Below are 13826 nucleotides of genomic sequence, written 5' to 3'. Positions count from 1 at the left end.
CATCTACACCCACCCCCTCCCCTCTGTGCTCTCTCAAAAGCCAAGCCCCTCACTTAGATGCACGAGAGCCATTGGTCCAGAAGCGGACCTCAGCTCATCTCTTGCATTGTGTAGAAACTATGTCGTCTCACACAATAAACTCACAGTATAAACTCTGTCATCTGTGATGCGCTTTGAGTGTGAGCTAGTGCACACAAGGGGTAGAGAAGGAGCAGGGAGACAGGGAGGTGTCTGATTGGTTCATCAGATTGGCACCTCGTGGCAGCCATTGGTCAGAGTTTTTACAGGCTTACAACTGCTACAGATGATGGATTATCTTTGTTCCTTTTTCAGAGAACTTGAGTTTTTCATTTCTGTCAGGACCAAAAGACAATTTCAACCAAAATCTTAAAAAATGTATCTGGAGAAAATGACCAACCCTGCCTTTAAAGAAGGCATCAAATGCACAGCCTTGGGCTGTTTCACTTCTCCACTGGGATAAGAACTTTGTTTTGATGGATCAGATTTATTTTTATGTTTCTGTAGTTTACAAATGACAGAAATTGACAGAAAAACTGACGCTGCCTGCAGTTTCTGGAAAGTTATTCTAGGTCTTTCTTAAGCATTCTCTGTGGTGCTCTGCAGTCACCGCAGTCATAATATCACAGTATTCTTCAACATGCTCACAGGGATGGAAATATAACAGGACAATAAATAATTAATACAATACAAAAGAAGAGTCTCATGACACCTCAAAGCATTGGCAGGATATGTTTTCACTGTTGCTTTAAGGATTGAAGTGAGACTCATTTCAGGGAGAAAATGTTAATATTTGATTTTTTTTTTATCTTTAGCTTTTGGCAAGGATTTGCAACACACTGCAACATGAAGGAGCTGCCCTCTCCATGTTGGCGAATAAAAGCTGTTGTTTAAAAAGCATCCAGTCATTATGTGTAAAGGAGGAAAAATGGGACACAAATACCTGAGTCTTCTTGTGCTTTCCACACAAGAGAAGAGAAGCAGAAAAAATAAAGAAGCGTGACTAATACATAATCAAATGCCTTCGAGACTTCAAAGCCCTGCATGGTGGAAAATCGCCACTCTGTCATCTCTTGATACACGACGGAAACTGGACAGATATTTTAATCTCAGACTTTCCAATGCAATGTTGTTGCAACTCTGTGGACATCTTACAGATTGATATGAAGCAATTTCTGAGTGGGGACATTATTATTCAGGTCCACTTCACATATTCCAACAAGTTGTACTCACAAGAGTGTTATTTGTGTTGGTCCTTCTCAGGTTAACAATGGCGGCTCGTCCAGCCAAATTCAGTTATGGCGTAAAAGTTTGAAATAAACATTTGGACATTTGTGGCCTAAAGGAGAAGTATTCAGTGAAGACACCCCTTGCTCCAGTCATGCCCCTATATCCTCCTGATGAACAGCATGGATTAGTAGGCAGTATTTGGACAGATTTGGTAGAGGCATAAACTAAGAGACCCAATACTTGTAGTAATAAACACATTAAGGGGGGACTATTCAGATTTCCTTCAAAGTTATCATACTTGGTTAATACACAACACATGTTGAGGAACATGACATTAGCTACCCAAAATCAGAATTGGTAATATTGATATTGTGAGCATGTGGCTATGTTGACTTCAGTTAAATGAACTTAAAAAACTAAAGAGTTTTAAAACCAAAACAATCCATATCTGAACATCTTCAATACATGTCAATTCATTTTTAAGATGTGAGAACCCTGATTAGATTATTCAGTCACTCATATTCATTCATATCCATGAGTAAGTAGTATGAAATCAAAACATAATAAAAAGACAGGGGTTACAGATGTGCATGCATGCTTATTAATCAATTTAGAGGAGAAATATTCATCATTAGCAGGCTGTCAGTGCTGTGGGTCCACATAAAGCTGACAATTGGTCCAACAGTGGTTTTCAGATTCATTTTTGGCCTTTTTATGCCTTTGCTAGATAGACTGGACAGGAGATGGAGTCTGAAAGCAGGCCACTTAGGCCAATAGTGCGCCAACAACTTTTTATCTTCAAGTTGTCTTCAATGGGATGACCACATTTGGGGAGCCACTTGGAGGAGTTTGTTCAAGTATGGACCCAACAAACCACCCAACAAACGGCTGACTTCCATTTGGCTTCTAGGTGTTAGCACAAGATGCTTTTTGGTTTGTTTTGACCTGCTGCAATATGCAAACCACATGTCATACATTTCTCTGAAAGTCAGGTCAATACAGACCTCTTTTTTGGTTGTTTGATTTAGAATGCAGCAATTTTGCAACAGTCTTAGGCCCATATTTTATGTATTTTGCCACCTCTTGGATCTATCAAAGCAAACTTAAATGCAATTAACTTTTTGGTAGAGAGAAGAATAGCAATTCCTTGCATTGTAACCTCAGACTGCTCGTTACTCAGGCTCAAGTCAAAAAGAGCTTACTGTTTATGACAGTGAACTTCACAAAACTTTATAAAGCAACATTTTCAGCAGAAAGTTTTTTGCAGTGAGGCACTAAAAAGTTACTGACCCCAGCAGCTGATCTGCGACGTAATGTAGTGGGCGGGATAGGTACGTATCCTGAAGGAATGTCAAAAATTGAATGCAGAAGGAAAATGCTATCTCTAGACAATCTTAGCAGTAAAAGTGTTCAACACTGATATTGATTTTATGGTGCCTTTTGTTTGGTTGGATGTATTCTGCTGCCCCCATCCACAGCAGGTCTTTGCATAGCTTCCATATCAATATCTCTTCCAGCTTTGTTATATTTTCCGCATGGCCAACGCCACAGTAACTATGGACAAGAATGTAATCCACAGCCCATAAAAATGTCAACAAAGACTTTAAAGGAAGTTGATGAGAGAACGAGGAAGTAATCCGAAAATATGCAAATCCACAAATGCATTAATGTCTGCGCCTGCTGCCCAAAACATTTCAGCTCCTCTGTGCTGATGTTTACTAAACCATCTTATAGTTGCTTGGAAATACACGAGTCCACTCTAATCTATAAGTGAAACATTCTCGCATTAAAAAAACATCTCACAAGCTCTCCCTCTCCTTGAGGTGCATTAAAGGAGATAAGATGAAGCATCCCGAATTGCATAAATTGCATCTTCCCAGCCCACCTGAAAAGCTCCACTCAAGTGCATCACAGTACTTGAAAAGAAATTACATTTTCAGGGGGGTGGGGGGTGGGGGGGTCCTGACAGCTTTTCTATAGAGGGAAGGGGATTTAGCTGAAGCAAAACACAAGCAGACGGCACTAAGATTCTGCAAATAACAAGAACGCTCTAAACAAACCTGGCTGCTACATTTCCTGGTTGCTAAGCACCACCTGGAGGTAATGAGTGTGTCGTCGGCCTAAGAGACGAGAGGCGAAGTCAAACTGTCCACTCAGACACATTACAGAGCTGCTTGTCCTTGATGTGGGTCATCTCAGCCTGCAGAAATGCTCATGAATATTTACACAGCTAGCTGGACTTAATAATTGATGGCCACAACAGGATATTCATACAACATTGGAATACGAAAACAATAGAGAAGAGGTGGTATGAGTGGGCATGAGATCAAAAGTCCCCAAGGCTTGGATCTCCAAAGTGTTAGAAGTAAAGTACTTTGAAAATGATTTATATTGAAATCTAAGAGGACGGTCACGGTCAGCTTTTTTTTTTGCGCTAATGTATGGAAGCTTCGAGCCAGAGTTTGTACAAAGGAACCACTCACCACACATCCGGTGGAGTCCAGCTTTCGGTCAGATATGCAACGGAAGTTGCGGCTGCAGCCTCCGTTGTCCTTGGTGCAGTCTCTGACGGGCCCGAAGGAATCCAGGAGAACCTCCAAAGAGTCGAACGATGAACTGATCATCAGCTCCTCCCTGTTACAGCAGACATGGAGTAAGAAAAGAGGAGGTTTGTTTAGACATGCGCAGCTCTGTTTGTGTTCTTACTGTTCAGTTTTGAGCTTCTCACAAAGCAATTAATGTAGTTCACTGGGTAGGTGGAAGATGAAATTGTGCTTTGTAGGCGCCTAAATTACAATTTACAACAGGAAACACAAAGAACAACAAAATGCACTTACAATAATATAATACACAAGGAGAAGACAGACACCATAGACTGTTAATATAAATGGACGAAGTCTGAGTGATGTCACCAATCTGTTAGTGCAGATTTCCGGGGTCAAGCTGCATTAGGGGCCCATGACGGTCCACGGTAATCCATCCACATGAATGATAATACTTTTTTTTAAACCTAAAAACTCTACATTTCTAATGAAGACAAAAAAAATATATATTTTATTTATTGTTCTATTCCAAAATGTTTCTCAATCAGCTCCACAAGCTGATTGGTTCAAGTCAGAGGAGGCGAATGTTAGTCAGGAGATAGTGTTGTCACTACCTATCCAACAGGCATGCATTGATATTAAATGACATCTGTGGAGGGCCCATTCAGCCTGCCTTTCATGGGCCCAGCCATGTCTGTGGGCGGGTCTGACTGCAGGGGGGCTCCCGATTCTCATCGGTGGCAGCCGCCAATGCTATGCTGGAAAGCCTTACGACAGGCTGAGGCTGGAGCCTGTACAGTGTGAGACCATGATGAATAACTTATCGGACTAATATTGTTTTTTTGTACCAGGTTGTAAACATGTTAATTTATTCTGTAAAAACGGCTTCTTTGGCTGTGGTGTGTATGTGACTTCCTGTGCCTCTGCAGCCGGCCTCAAGTGGACACTCAAAGAACTGCAGGATTTTGCACTTCTGCAATGGCTTCATTTTTCAAGACCGGAGGTTGTAGCTTGGACAGACAGTAATGTTTGACTATGATTTAATGAAGCCTATCGTTAAACAAAGCACACCTTACAGTTGTTTATTTTTATTGACTATCAGTTCATTGTCTCTGTGGAAAGAGATGATTAGCTGTCAAAGTTGTCCTCCTATGTTTTGCTCTGCCAGATATTTTTCTGACACCTGCTCTTTATTCCATCGTAATCAAGAACATTAATTTTGTGCATGAATTACAAACACCTGCATGTTTAATTAATTCTGTGCAATCATCATGAGAAAGCTCAAACTTTGCACACTACTGAAGAAAAAAAAAAGCTATACAAAACTCTTGCTCTAACCTTGCTCTGAGCAGATCATTTGTTTGTAGTTTTTTTTTTTTGTGTGTGTACCCTGTAAACCTTTTTGCAAGGTCAAGTAAACACCTGATCCAGCACAAGGACTTTATTTGAGACAGCAGCAGATAAAGAAGCAGGGAGAGAAAGTCAAGGTTTTTGCAGTGAATCTGACTCACACAACCTTTTTTTTTGTATTTCCTGAATGCTGCTGATGATAAGCAGGAACTTGTATAATAGCGCTGCTATGACCCACGCCTTAGTGAGGAGAATCATGACTTCTTAAAGGCACTTTGGTTTCATCGTCCCTCCATTCCCCCCCCACCTACCACCGACAAAGGCGTTTATTCCTTTTCACAGTCAACTTGATGTTATCTTACAAACCCATTTCTCTATTATAATTGCTCGGTGCTTTGTTGTCATGTACTCAGGGAAGAGCTATTGAACAGAGCCTCGCAGATGATGAAATTCACAGCAAGTGTGAATGCTAAATTATTTGGGAACCGCAATTACAGCCAAACACATCCAACCATTGTGTCCTACACACTTTTCCTTTAAATATCCTGGTGAAAAAAAATGGTTTACTGCCATGTTTGGTATCTTTTTGAAGCTCCAGCATTCATCATACCGTCAAACGGAGGTGCTGCAAATACAGGTTGTAACAGTGGACTGTAAGAGCCTTGGCAAAATATCTCATACTAAAGATGGGAGTAGTAAGATGGTGGATGTTTGGTGCTTAATGTACCATTGCTGTGGTTTTTTTTCCAATCTGCTAATCCATCCAATAGAGTTAGGAGATGAGATGTCTGGAAATCAATCAATCCCTCCTCTGATGAGGAGCTAAAAGCTTCATTTTACGGCTGACTGGGTCCTCGGAAACACACTTTTTGTGGGTTACACTACTTAAAGAACTCTGTAATCTGTGTATATAATTGTGTTCTCCTCACGGCGGTTTGAAGGAACCATAAAGGTTAAGCCTGGCTCACACCACAGGAGTTTTTAAATCCGTCCCAATTTTCAATTCGGGCAGCATCACACACTTTAGGAGAATCCTAACAGCATAGTCTCAAGCATGCTCACACTAGATATGAACATCTTGGCACATCACAGACTACAGGATTTCCTTAAGATTATTGTGCCCGATGGAGGAACACACCACCTCACGTACACAATGGAGTTTTGGGGTGAAGGAATGTTTGGGGAGACGTTGGCAACATGAGTTGTATATCTTTCAGTGAGAGATCATTTGTAACTGAGCATTAGGTCATCCTTCTCTCGTTAATATAAGAGCTGGCCGTGAACAGGCGGCCCCTCCCAGTGCTGACGGCTTCTGGGTAATGTCATTTCCTTCCCAACTTTTTGTGACGGGCTGCTGATTGACAATTGGGAAGCACCTGGTCAGGATACGGAGGAGACAGTCAACCACCAGCGCTACACCCTCTCCACTCTCTCTTCACCAAAATCAAAGATCAAAACAAATATCTGAACTCAAGACGCAACAGGCTGGCGGCTCATGGAAGCTGAAGATGGTGGGACAGGCCACCATCCCCAAAGTCCAGAGCTAAGCGACAACCGAGTTGGCATATAGCTTGCTCTAAGGGAAACAGGGAAGGCCCAATATATGAGTCTCTACCTGGGGCCTCCAAATCACTAAAACCACCACTGATGGCAGCCAATACAAGATGGCGGCGTTGACAAATCAGCCTTTGGATTCCTTTGTGTGGTCATAACACAAGAAGTCACCTGATAGTGAATTTACCATCAAGTATTTTTTCCGTCGATCGTGACGCAGTGAAATGCAAAAGCTGTATCAGACTTCTCAGGTTTATATATCTTGCAACATGGTCCCAACCCAGCTAGTCTCCATATCCTGCTTCTATCGAAGCAGGATATGAATCTCATTCTTTAGTGCCACTGCTTTGTCCAGTTTAAATCTGCAGCATTGTTATTCCACACTTGAGGCTCAATCTGCAGGCAAGACACAAACACTGTCATTGCACACAGAGCAGATTTTCTTTCAAGGAGTTATGAACCATTTAGCAATCGAAATTCTTTTTATGGCGCTTCATTGCCACGTAATTCTTTATTCTTTTTCTTTAAACTGTTTTTGTTTTTTTTCTCAATCTTCATAATAGATTTTGTGTTAGATCTTAAGAGTTTTATGACCCTGTGAATCATGACAGCCGAGACCTCTGAATCAACCCCACAGGGCTGTTTAAGGCTCACTCCAATGGTAGTAAATAAAAGCAAATGGTGATAAAGTGAGAATATAATACTGTGAGACAGCCCGAGAGTAAACAGCAACTTTTTCCAACGGATGAAAAAGACGCTCACATCTCAAAAGCCGATGTGTACTCTGTGTTGTGAAGCTTTACCGGACACAATAAAAAAACAACGTTGACAGAGACTTCTAGAAATACTGCTGCAATTAAAATAAAATAGTTCTGTTCACTTCGATGTTGTGACAGAATAAAACCTTTTTCTTGAGTTGGAGCTTTTGTGGAAAGTTGTTACAGTCCATAATAATCTCTCACCGTACGTCCACTGCATCCTCCATGACCGTCATGTCCGTCTTGCACTTGGCTGAGGGGTTTATGGCGAGCTCAGCGGGAGGGATGACAAAGCTTTTACTCAACGGCAGCCACATCCCTTCTCCTAGAGTGTATGTGAATCTGCAGAGGAAACAAAGGGTGGTTCAGACAGGTACAGCTGCAGAATAGTTTGAAAGGATAAACAAAGAAACAAGTTGAAGTCAAGAATGGAGGAAAAAAACAACAAGAATGAAGTCGTGTCAAGATGGACAAAACGACACTCAGCATGTTTTGCCGTAAAAAAATAAAAAGCTGAAGGAAGTACCATCCATGTAATCAGGAGTAGGGCCTGACCGATATGGGATTGTTGGGGCCGAAATCTGAATCTGATATATCAGCCTATATCTTTCTTAAATCTATGTTCGATCTGTAGAGATAGATTTAGATAGGCACATTTATTTTGTTGATCCCTCAAATGCAGTGATCAAACACTTGTGGAAAAGATATTTAATGAAGACAAGATGGTCACTCAGCTGGAAAGTAACTGTGCATGTACGTGCATCACTGCTTGAGACTCTGGAGAGTGATGATGATTGTTGTAATCCATATAGCGCCCTCTGCTGGTGAACAAGAACCGCTAGTGTAATTCAAAGAAACTCAAATTAAATGCTATTTTAATATATCGCCGCATATCTGCTATAAAATTAGCCGATAATCACTTGATAAGCTAATGTCGGCCAATATTATCAATTGGTCAGGCTCCAATTAAGATGGAATTTAAATTCAATCTCTATCTAGGAAGTCATTCCTGACAATATATGCACTTAGGGTACATTAGATTTTCACTTTTCAAAAGTGATTGATTACATCTGTAACTGTTGTCCCAAACTGTGAACAGCCGACCAAAACTTCTCCTTATGGAGACAAAATCAGTGATAAAATCAAGACTGATCTGTATGTGTGATTTAAGTTCACAGCCACTTTAAGTCAATACTCCATCAAGGTCTTGTCTTCGTGTCATGCATAAACAGCTGCCGTGCTCTGTCAAAAAGGGCTACTTTCAAAGATGCATGATTTTGCTGCATCAGTGTTGGAGAATATCTGCTGGTTGAAGGTTATTTATTTTACCTTTGAGCTAAGTTATCCCTTTTTTACATAACTCTCTCCTGAGCAGAAGGACACTGTGTGCTAATGGACGCAATGCATACTGAATGAAAAACCCTGACAAAGAAGAGCCAATAAGAGTTTCCCGAGAGACCAGAGAGGGCTATAAATCTGTAAACAACAGATGTCTCCAACGATGGCTTTAAAACAATTCTTTATATGTGAGTCAATGAATATCATCAATCTTTAAAACACTCTGCAGATGAAATGTAATACTCCCAACTTTAAGTTAAACAGTGCATGCTGATGAACATGAAATGCATTATCAAACATTGATGAATTATGCATGAATACTTGTAGCACAAAAGAGCAGCACTTGTTGATTAAATGGTTAACAACCATTTTTATGCAAACTAAACACATTTCCTTATCCACAATTGTTCAATTTGCATTTCATAAAAATGCTAAGTTAGCATAAAAGAAAGGGCAGCCTATTGTGGGCACTGCATCAATTACCAGTCACTTTAAGAATGACTCAAAATTAAACCATTGTGGACTTGGAAAACTTAATTACATCCAACCAATTACTCCCTTTGTTTCGCAGTCAAGTTTTCTGTGGATCAAAGTGCCGCCGTTCTCCCATTCACTGCGAAACTCGGAGTCGTAGCAAGTTATTAAGGAGTGGTAGGTCTATTAAAATGCTAATATTTCTGGATCATTTTTCAGAAAGCTGTTGCCACTTCTCTGAGAAGTCGTTCCACCTTCTCCTCTGGGACTGTGTAGCAGGAGTATTGAAATTCTCCCCTGATGCGGTCTGACGTGTTAGGGTGACCACAGGACAAATTAGCAGCCATTTAACGAGTACTGCTTTGTAATGAACAACTGGGGACCAACGTGCTGCTATACATCTTATTTGGTTCACTCTTAGAGAAAGGAGAGGTGGAAAACACTAAGAGTCCCCCTGAGAAAACAGTTGTTGAGTGGAAAACATGTTTGTAGTCCTCAAAGAAGCTCCCGGCGGTTAAAACTGTGCCAGTGGCAAATGCTGTGTGTTTGAATGCTGACTCTCCACATTTATCTCCTCCGACACGGGAGGATTTTTGCACGCATCCACTAGTTTGCTTTGTTTTGTTTTTTTTAGTCTCTATACCACTGTGATTCTAATTGCCTTATTTGCTTCTGTGTTTAATGCTAATATCTGCTTTGGCAAGCAAGAGGATGATTGCATTGCTCTCTAAGCGCTTGCTGATCTACAAGGTCTTTTTCTGAGGACTGGCTGACAGGCTTGTTTTTTCAGAAGTTCAAAAGGCTGAAACATTTAAATTAGGATGGATGGATGAGTGGGAGCTGAGAGATTTTTAACACTCACAGCCGGAAGAGAAAGCCTTCTCACGGAGAGAAACAAATAGAAAATGCTAGCAAGGAGGGCAATGAGCAAAGCACTTGAAGGAAACATCAGCTCAATGCCAAAGACGATGCAGACAGCTGGGAGAGTGGTACACAGCGACACTCTGGGTTTCTTTTTAATTGTAAGCAGTCGCACAAACGTTTATTGTCTTTGCTGCTGAACTGACATGGAGGGAGTCAGAGACATATAATGAAGCCACAGCCTGTAGTCTGACCAGCCTCGCAACAGAGAATGAATCATGTTTGGAAGGAGGGCCGTTAAAACCATTGCCAGGTCCCAGACAGGTGCCCATGCTGTCTGGAAACGAGGCGTCCTGTTAAACATGTTCTTTTTAAGCTCATTGTTCTTGCTTGCACAGCGTTTCACTCTTAACAGCCCTCATTATTAACTATGTGTCCAGCATTGCTCTATGCTACCAGCCTAGCATGAAACAGCACACACTCTAAAGCCATTTTCAATCATGCACTTCTGAAAAATGCATTTTAGGCAGGCTGCGGAGATGGTTGTTCAGGGGTCTCTCACAGTGGGAGACTTTCCCTGTCAGATGGAGGGAGAGGGTCTCAGGAGGCAAGACAAGATGTAACAAAAAAATGACGCAGGAATGGTGGTGGAATGAACTTCCAAACTCCATTCGATCTTTCATGAATACCTACTAACTTAATGATGATGGTCTCCATATTATTTATGATGATGATGGTAATGACGATGGTTTTTGTTTGATAACGACGACTTATAAGATGGTTTCTATACTGATTAGAGCTCTCAAGAACTGCTCAAAGCTGATCGTTTGCTCTTACTGACATTGTCCCCTTTTTTTTAGATCCTTGCTTGTGTTGTACTTACTCTCTGATGTACGACGCTTTGGATAAAAGCGTCTGGTAAGTGAATTGTAGAATGGTGGACCAAGCAACAGAGTTCTGACACTATGATGAGAGTTTTTTGCTGTTATATCAACGCTAGTAGTTAGACCATACTCACAAACAGAAAACATCATGACGCAGTTTGATTTTGTGCAAGGAGATCGCATCTATGGTCGTGATTTCCATGCACTGTTCATGTGATTTCAGTGTCATCACATCCTCACACTTGCTTGCTGTATATTTCCTGCTGTCCTTGCATTTGCTCAACCCAAACCTCACGCTGCCCATTTACTTTGCGGATGGCATATGCGGAGTTAAAAATGTGTCTGTTTGAGTGAACACATGCAGCTCACCACCTAAAAATAGACATAAAAAAAAAAAACATGTAACCATGTTAGTCCAGCTAAAATCTCAAACTAAAATTCCTCAGACTGACACACTTGGATAATGTAGTTGGGGGTCGATTTACTCCTGCATGCATACACCTCAATCAGGACCCATGGACTATGTGCTCTGAGCACGCTCCACGGTTCCTATGCTGGGCTTTGAGCCTGAAGTCAAACAGCATAAATGCGTAGCATAGCAGAAGTCGTGTTGTCATCTACATATAGATATATCACCATAAACTAGAGGGCTAGCGTGCATCATATTTGTACCAAAAGTAAAGCGTATTCAGTACCTATGAAATGAAGAGAGCTGTAAAGTTGTCCATGTTTTTACCATTCCACTTACAACCAGTTAGCTTGCTAACTTGTCAGAATAGGCAAATCATCACCTATACCACAGAGTCAGCCTAACTTCGGTCAACAAATCAATTCTCCCCTGGTGCCTGTCAACTGGTACCCGGCAAGCTAAAACTGTAGCTCTACTTCACTGTGCATGTAAACTTAATGACGGTTGTGCAAAGTGGTAAAATACATGTCAGGTGGTGCTTTTTTTTAATTCTAAATAGACAGGACGGGGAAGCCTAAAAGACAGACTAACACATTGGAGGCTTTGGTCGTTTTTCTGGTTAAAAAAATACCTAAAATAAAAAAAATTACAACCATATTCTTTAGGAAAGTAATGTAGAATATCAAAATGGATAATGTACCAATGGGCGTCCCGCTAAAGAAAAGATCAGACTGTTGATAGGATGAAACCCTCACCATGTGCCAAATTATGATATGCTGCTCTCCACGGCCAGTTGAAATTTCCATTCTGATTAATGTCTCAAACAAGTTGCTTTAATACAACTTGAGTGTAAACATCAAGACACTGATTATCCAACCTGAGAGAAAAATAAAGTGTATGTGCTGTTCTAATTTAAAAATCTCATTTCGCTTCATTACATAACACTTTTTATAGCCGACAGACTGAGCTCCATGAGGCGTTCTGCAGCCTCAGCTCACAGAAGAGACGGTGTACCAGAATTATAAAAGGTCTATGGCTGTACAGTGTTTTGTGCTGCATGCGTTGTGCAGCACTGAGGAAAAATGTAGTCGGATAAAACAAAGTTCTGTGAAGTTCGCCTTACCTGAAAATGCGATCAGAGGGTTGTTCCCCCATCACAAGATCAAAACCGCGCTGGAAGATGGTGTAAGGCCAGGGACTGCCATGAGAAAAAGAGAAAGATCAGAGGGAGAGTAAAACTGTGTGTTAAAATCAAAGAGAGAGAAGTTGTGAATTTTTCAGTGAACCCACCTTCCTAATCTAAAACCCCATATAATCAAAAGCTGTGTTACAACGCCTGACTTCAATTCTTTCCCGCCCTTCCACAGCCCCTCGAATCACAAGCAGCATTACGATGTGTGCTGGGTGTAAACATGCCGATTGAAAAATGTGTTTTCCGGCAGATGACATGCAATGTGACTTTGGCTCATATCTATTTACCAGGGGAGGGGATAACCCATGATGACAGGAGGAGACAGAATGGGAGAAAGAGACACAGAGTAGGAGGGCGAGACAGAGGGTGACGGAGAGAGCAGACGATGAAAAAAAGAGATACCAAGAGAGAGAGAGAGAGAGAGAGAGAGAGAGAGAGGGGGGAACATCGAGGGGATGAGACAGATGCCAAGAGGCAGAAGTGAGAGAGGGAGAATGATGGAGATTAATGGGGAGTGGCAGCTCGGGGACTAAACAGTCTGCAAAGTGAGAGTGTAAGGAGGAGAAGTGACAGGGGCCCGATGTCGTTCTGAGCAAACTCCCTGTACCACTGTACTGTAAGCCAGAAAAGAACATCGAGGAAGAGGGGCGCGGCTTCCTTTGCCACGGGCTCTGGTCATTAAACATTTAAGTCACCCCGGGGTGCCCACTCTGTCACACAGTGACGGGGACATGGGAGACCACAAGGGAAATAAGACACAGAGGTGCACAGTGAAGAGCGGACCAAGGGTAAAGATTTGGATGTGGACCAAATGTAGAAGAAAAAAAATCCACATATTTAAGAGGCTGTCAATAAATAAAGTCCAAAATAAGGAGAGAATGCCCGCTGCTTGTTCATACAGTGTTTCAAACACACATTATTTAACTGGGTGTTATGTTCAAGTAATTGTATGTTTGCCCTTTACAATCATGACCATTTTAAGTTTTTAGTTCTTTTTTATATTTGGTTAGCTTTCCATGTTTGATAAACTAGTAGACGTTCCAGTTCTGCTCTCCACCACGACTCACACACCTGTCGTACATGTTTCAGACACAATATCACACATGCCTTGCAGCGAAACACAAACACATAGAGAGAGAGATGGAAGAGAGCGAGCTAATGAGCATCACTCCCTTAATGCACTGATTTGTTTTCAGAATCAGAAATACTTTATTG

General features: G+C 41.4%; 1 protein-coding gene across 1 annotated transcript in view; it reads right to left on the bottom strand.

The window, feature by feature from the left end:
- astn1 (astrotactin 1) overlaps positions 1-13826 on the bottom strand; it is a 412066-nt gene that overhangs the window by 269674 nt on the left and 128566 nt on the right. The window contains exons 10-12 of the mRNA XM_061043889.1: positions 12543-12617; positions 7658-7795; positions 3732-3882 (exon numbers count right to left, since the gene is read on the bottom strand). Coding sequence (XP_060899872.1) covers positions 3732-3882; positions 7658-7795; positions 12543-12617 — 364 coding nt within the window. The remainder of the gene's footprint in view (positions 1-3731; positions 3883-7657; positions 7796-12542; positions 12618-13826) is intronic.

This window comes from Labrus mixtus, chromosome 8, assembly GCF_963584025.1.
Source record: "Labrus mixtus chromosome 8, fLabMix1.1, whole genome shotgun sequence".
In the NCBI taxonomy this organism is placed as follows: Eukaryota; Metazoa; Chordata; class Actinopteri; order Labriformes; family Labridae; genus Labrus; species Labrus mixtus.
The sequence above is the reverse complement of the archived record's forward strand: the minus strand, read 5'-3'. Positions and strand labels throughout refer to the sequence as shown.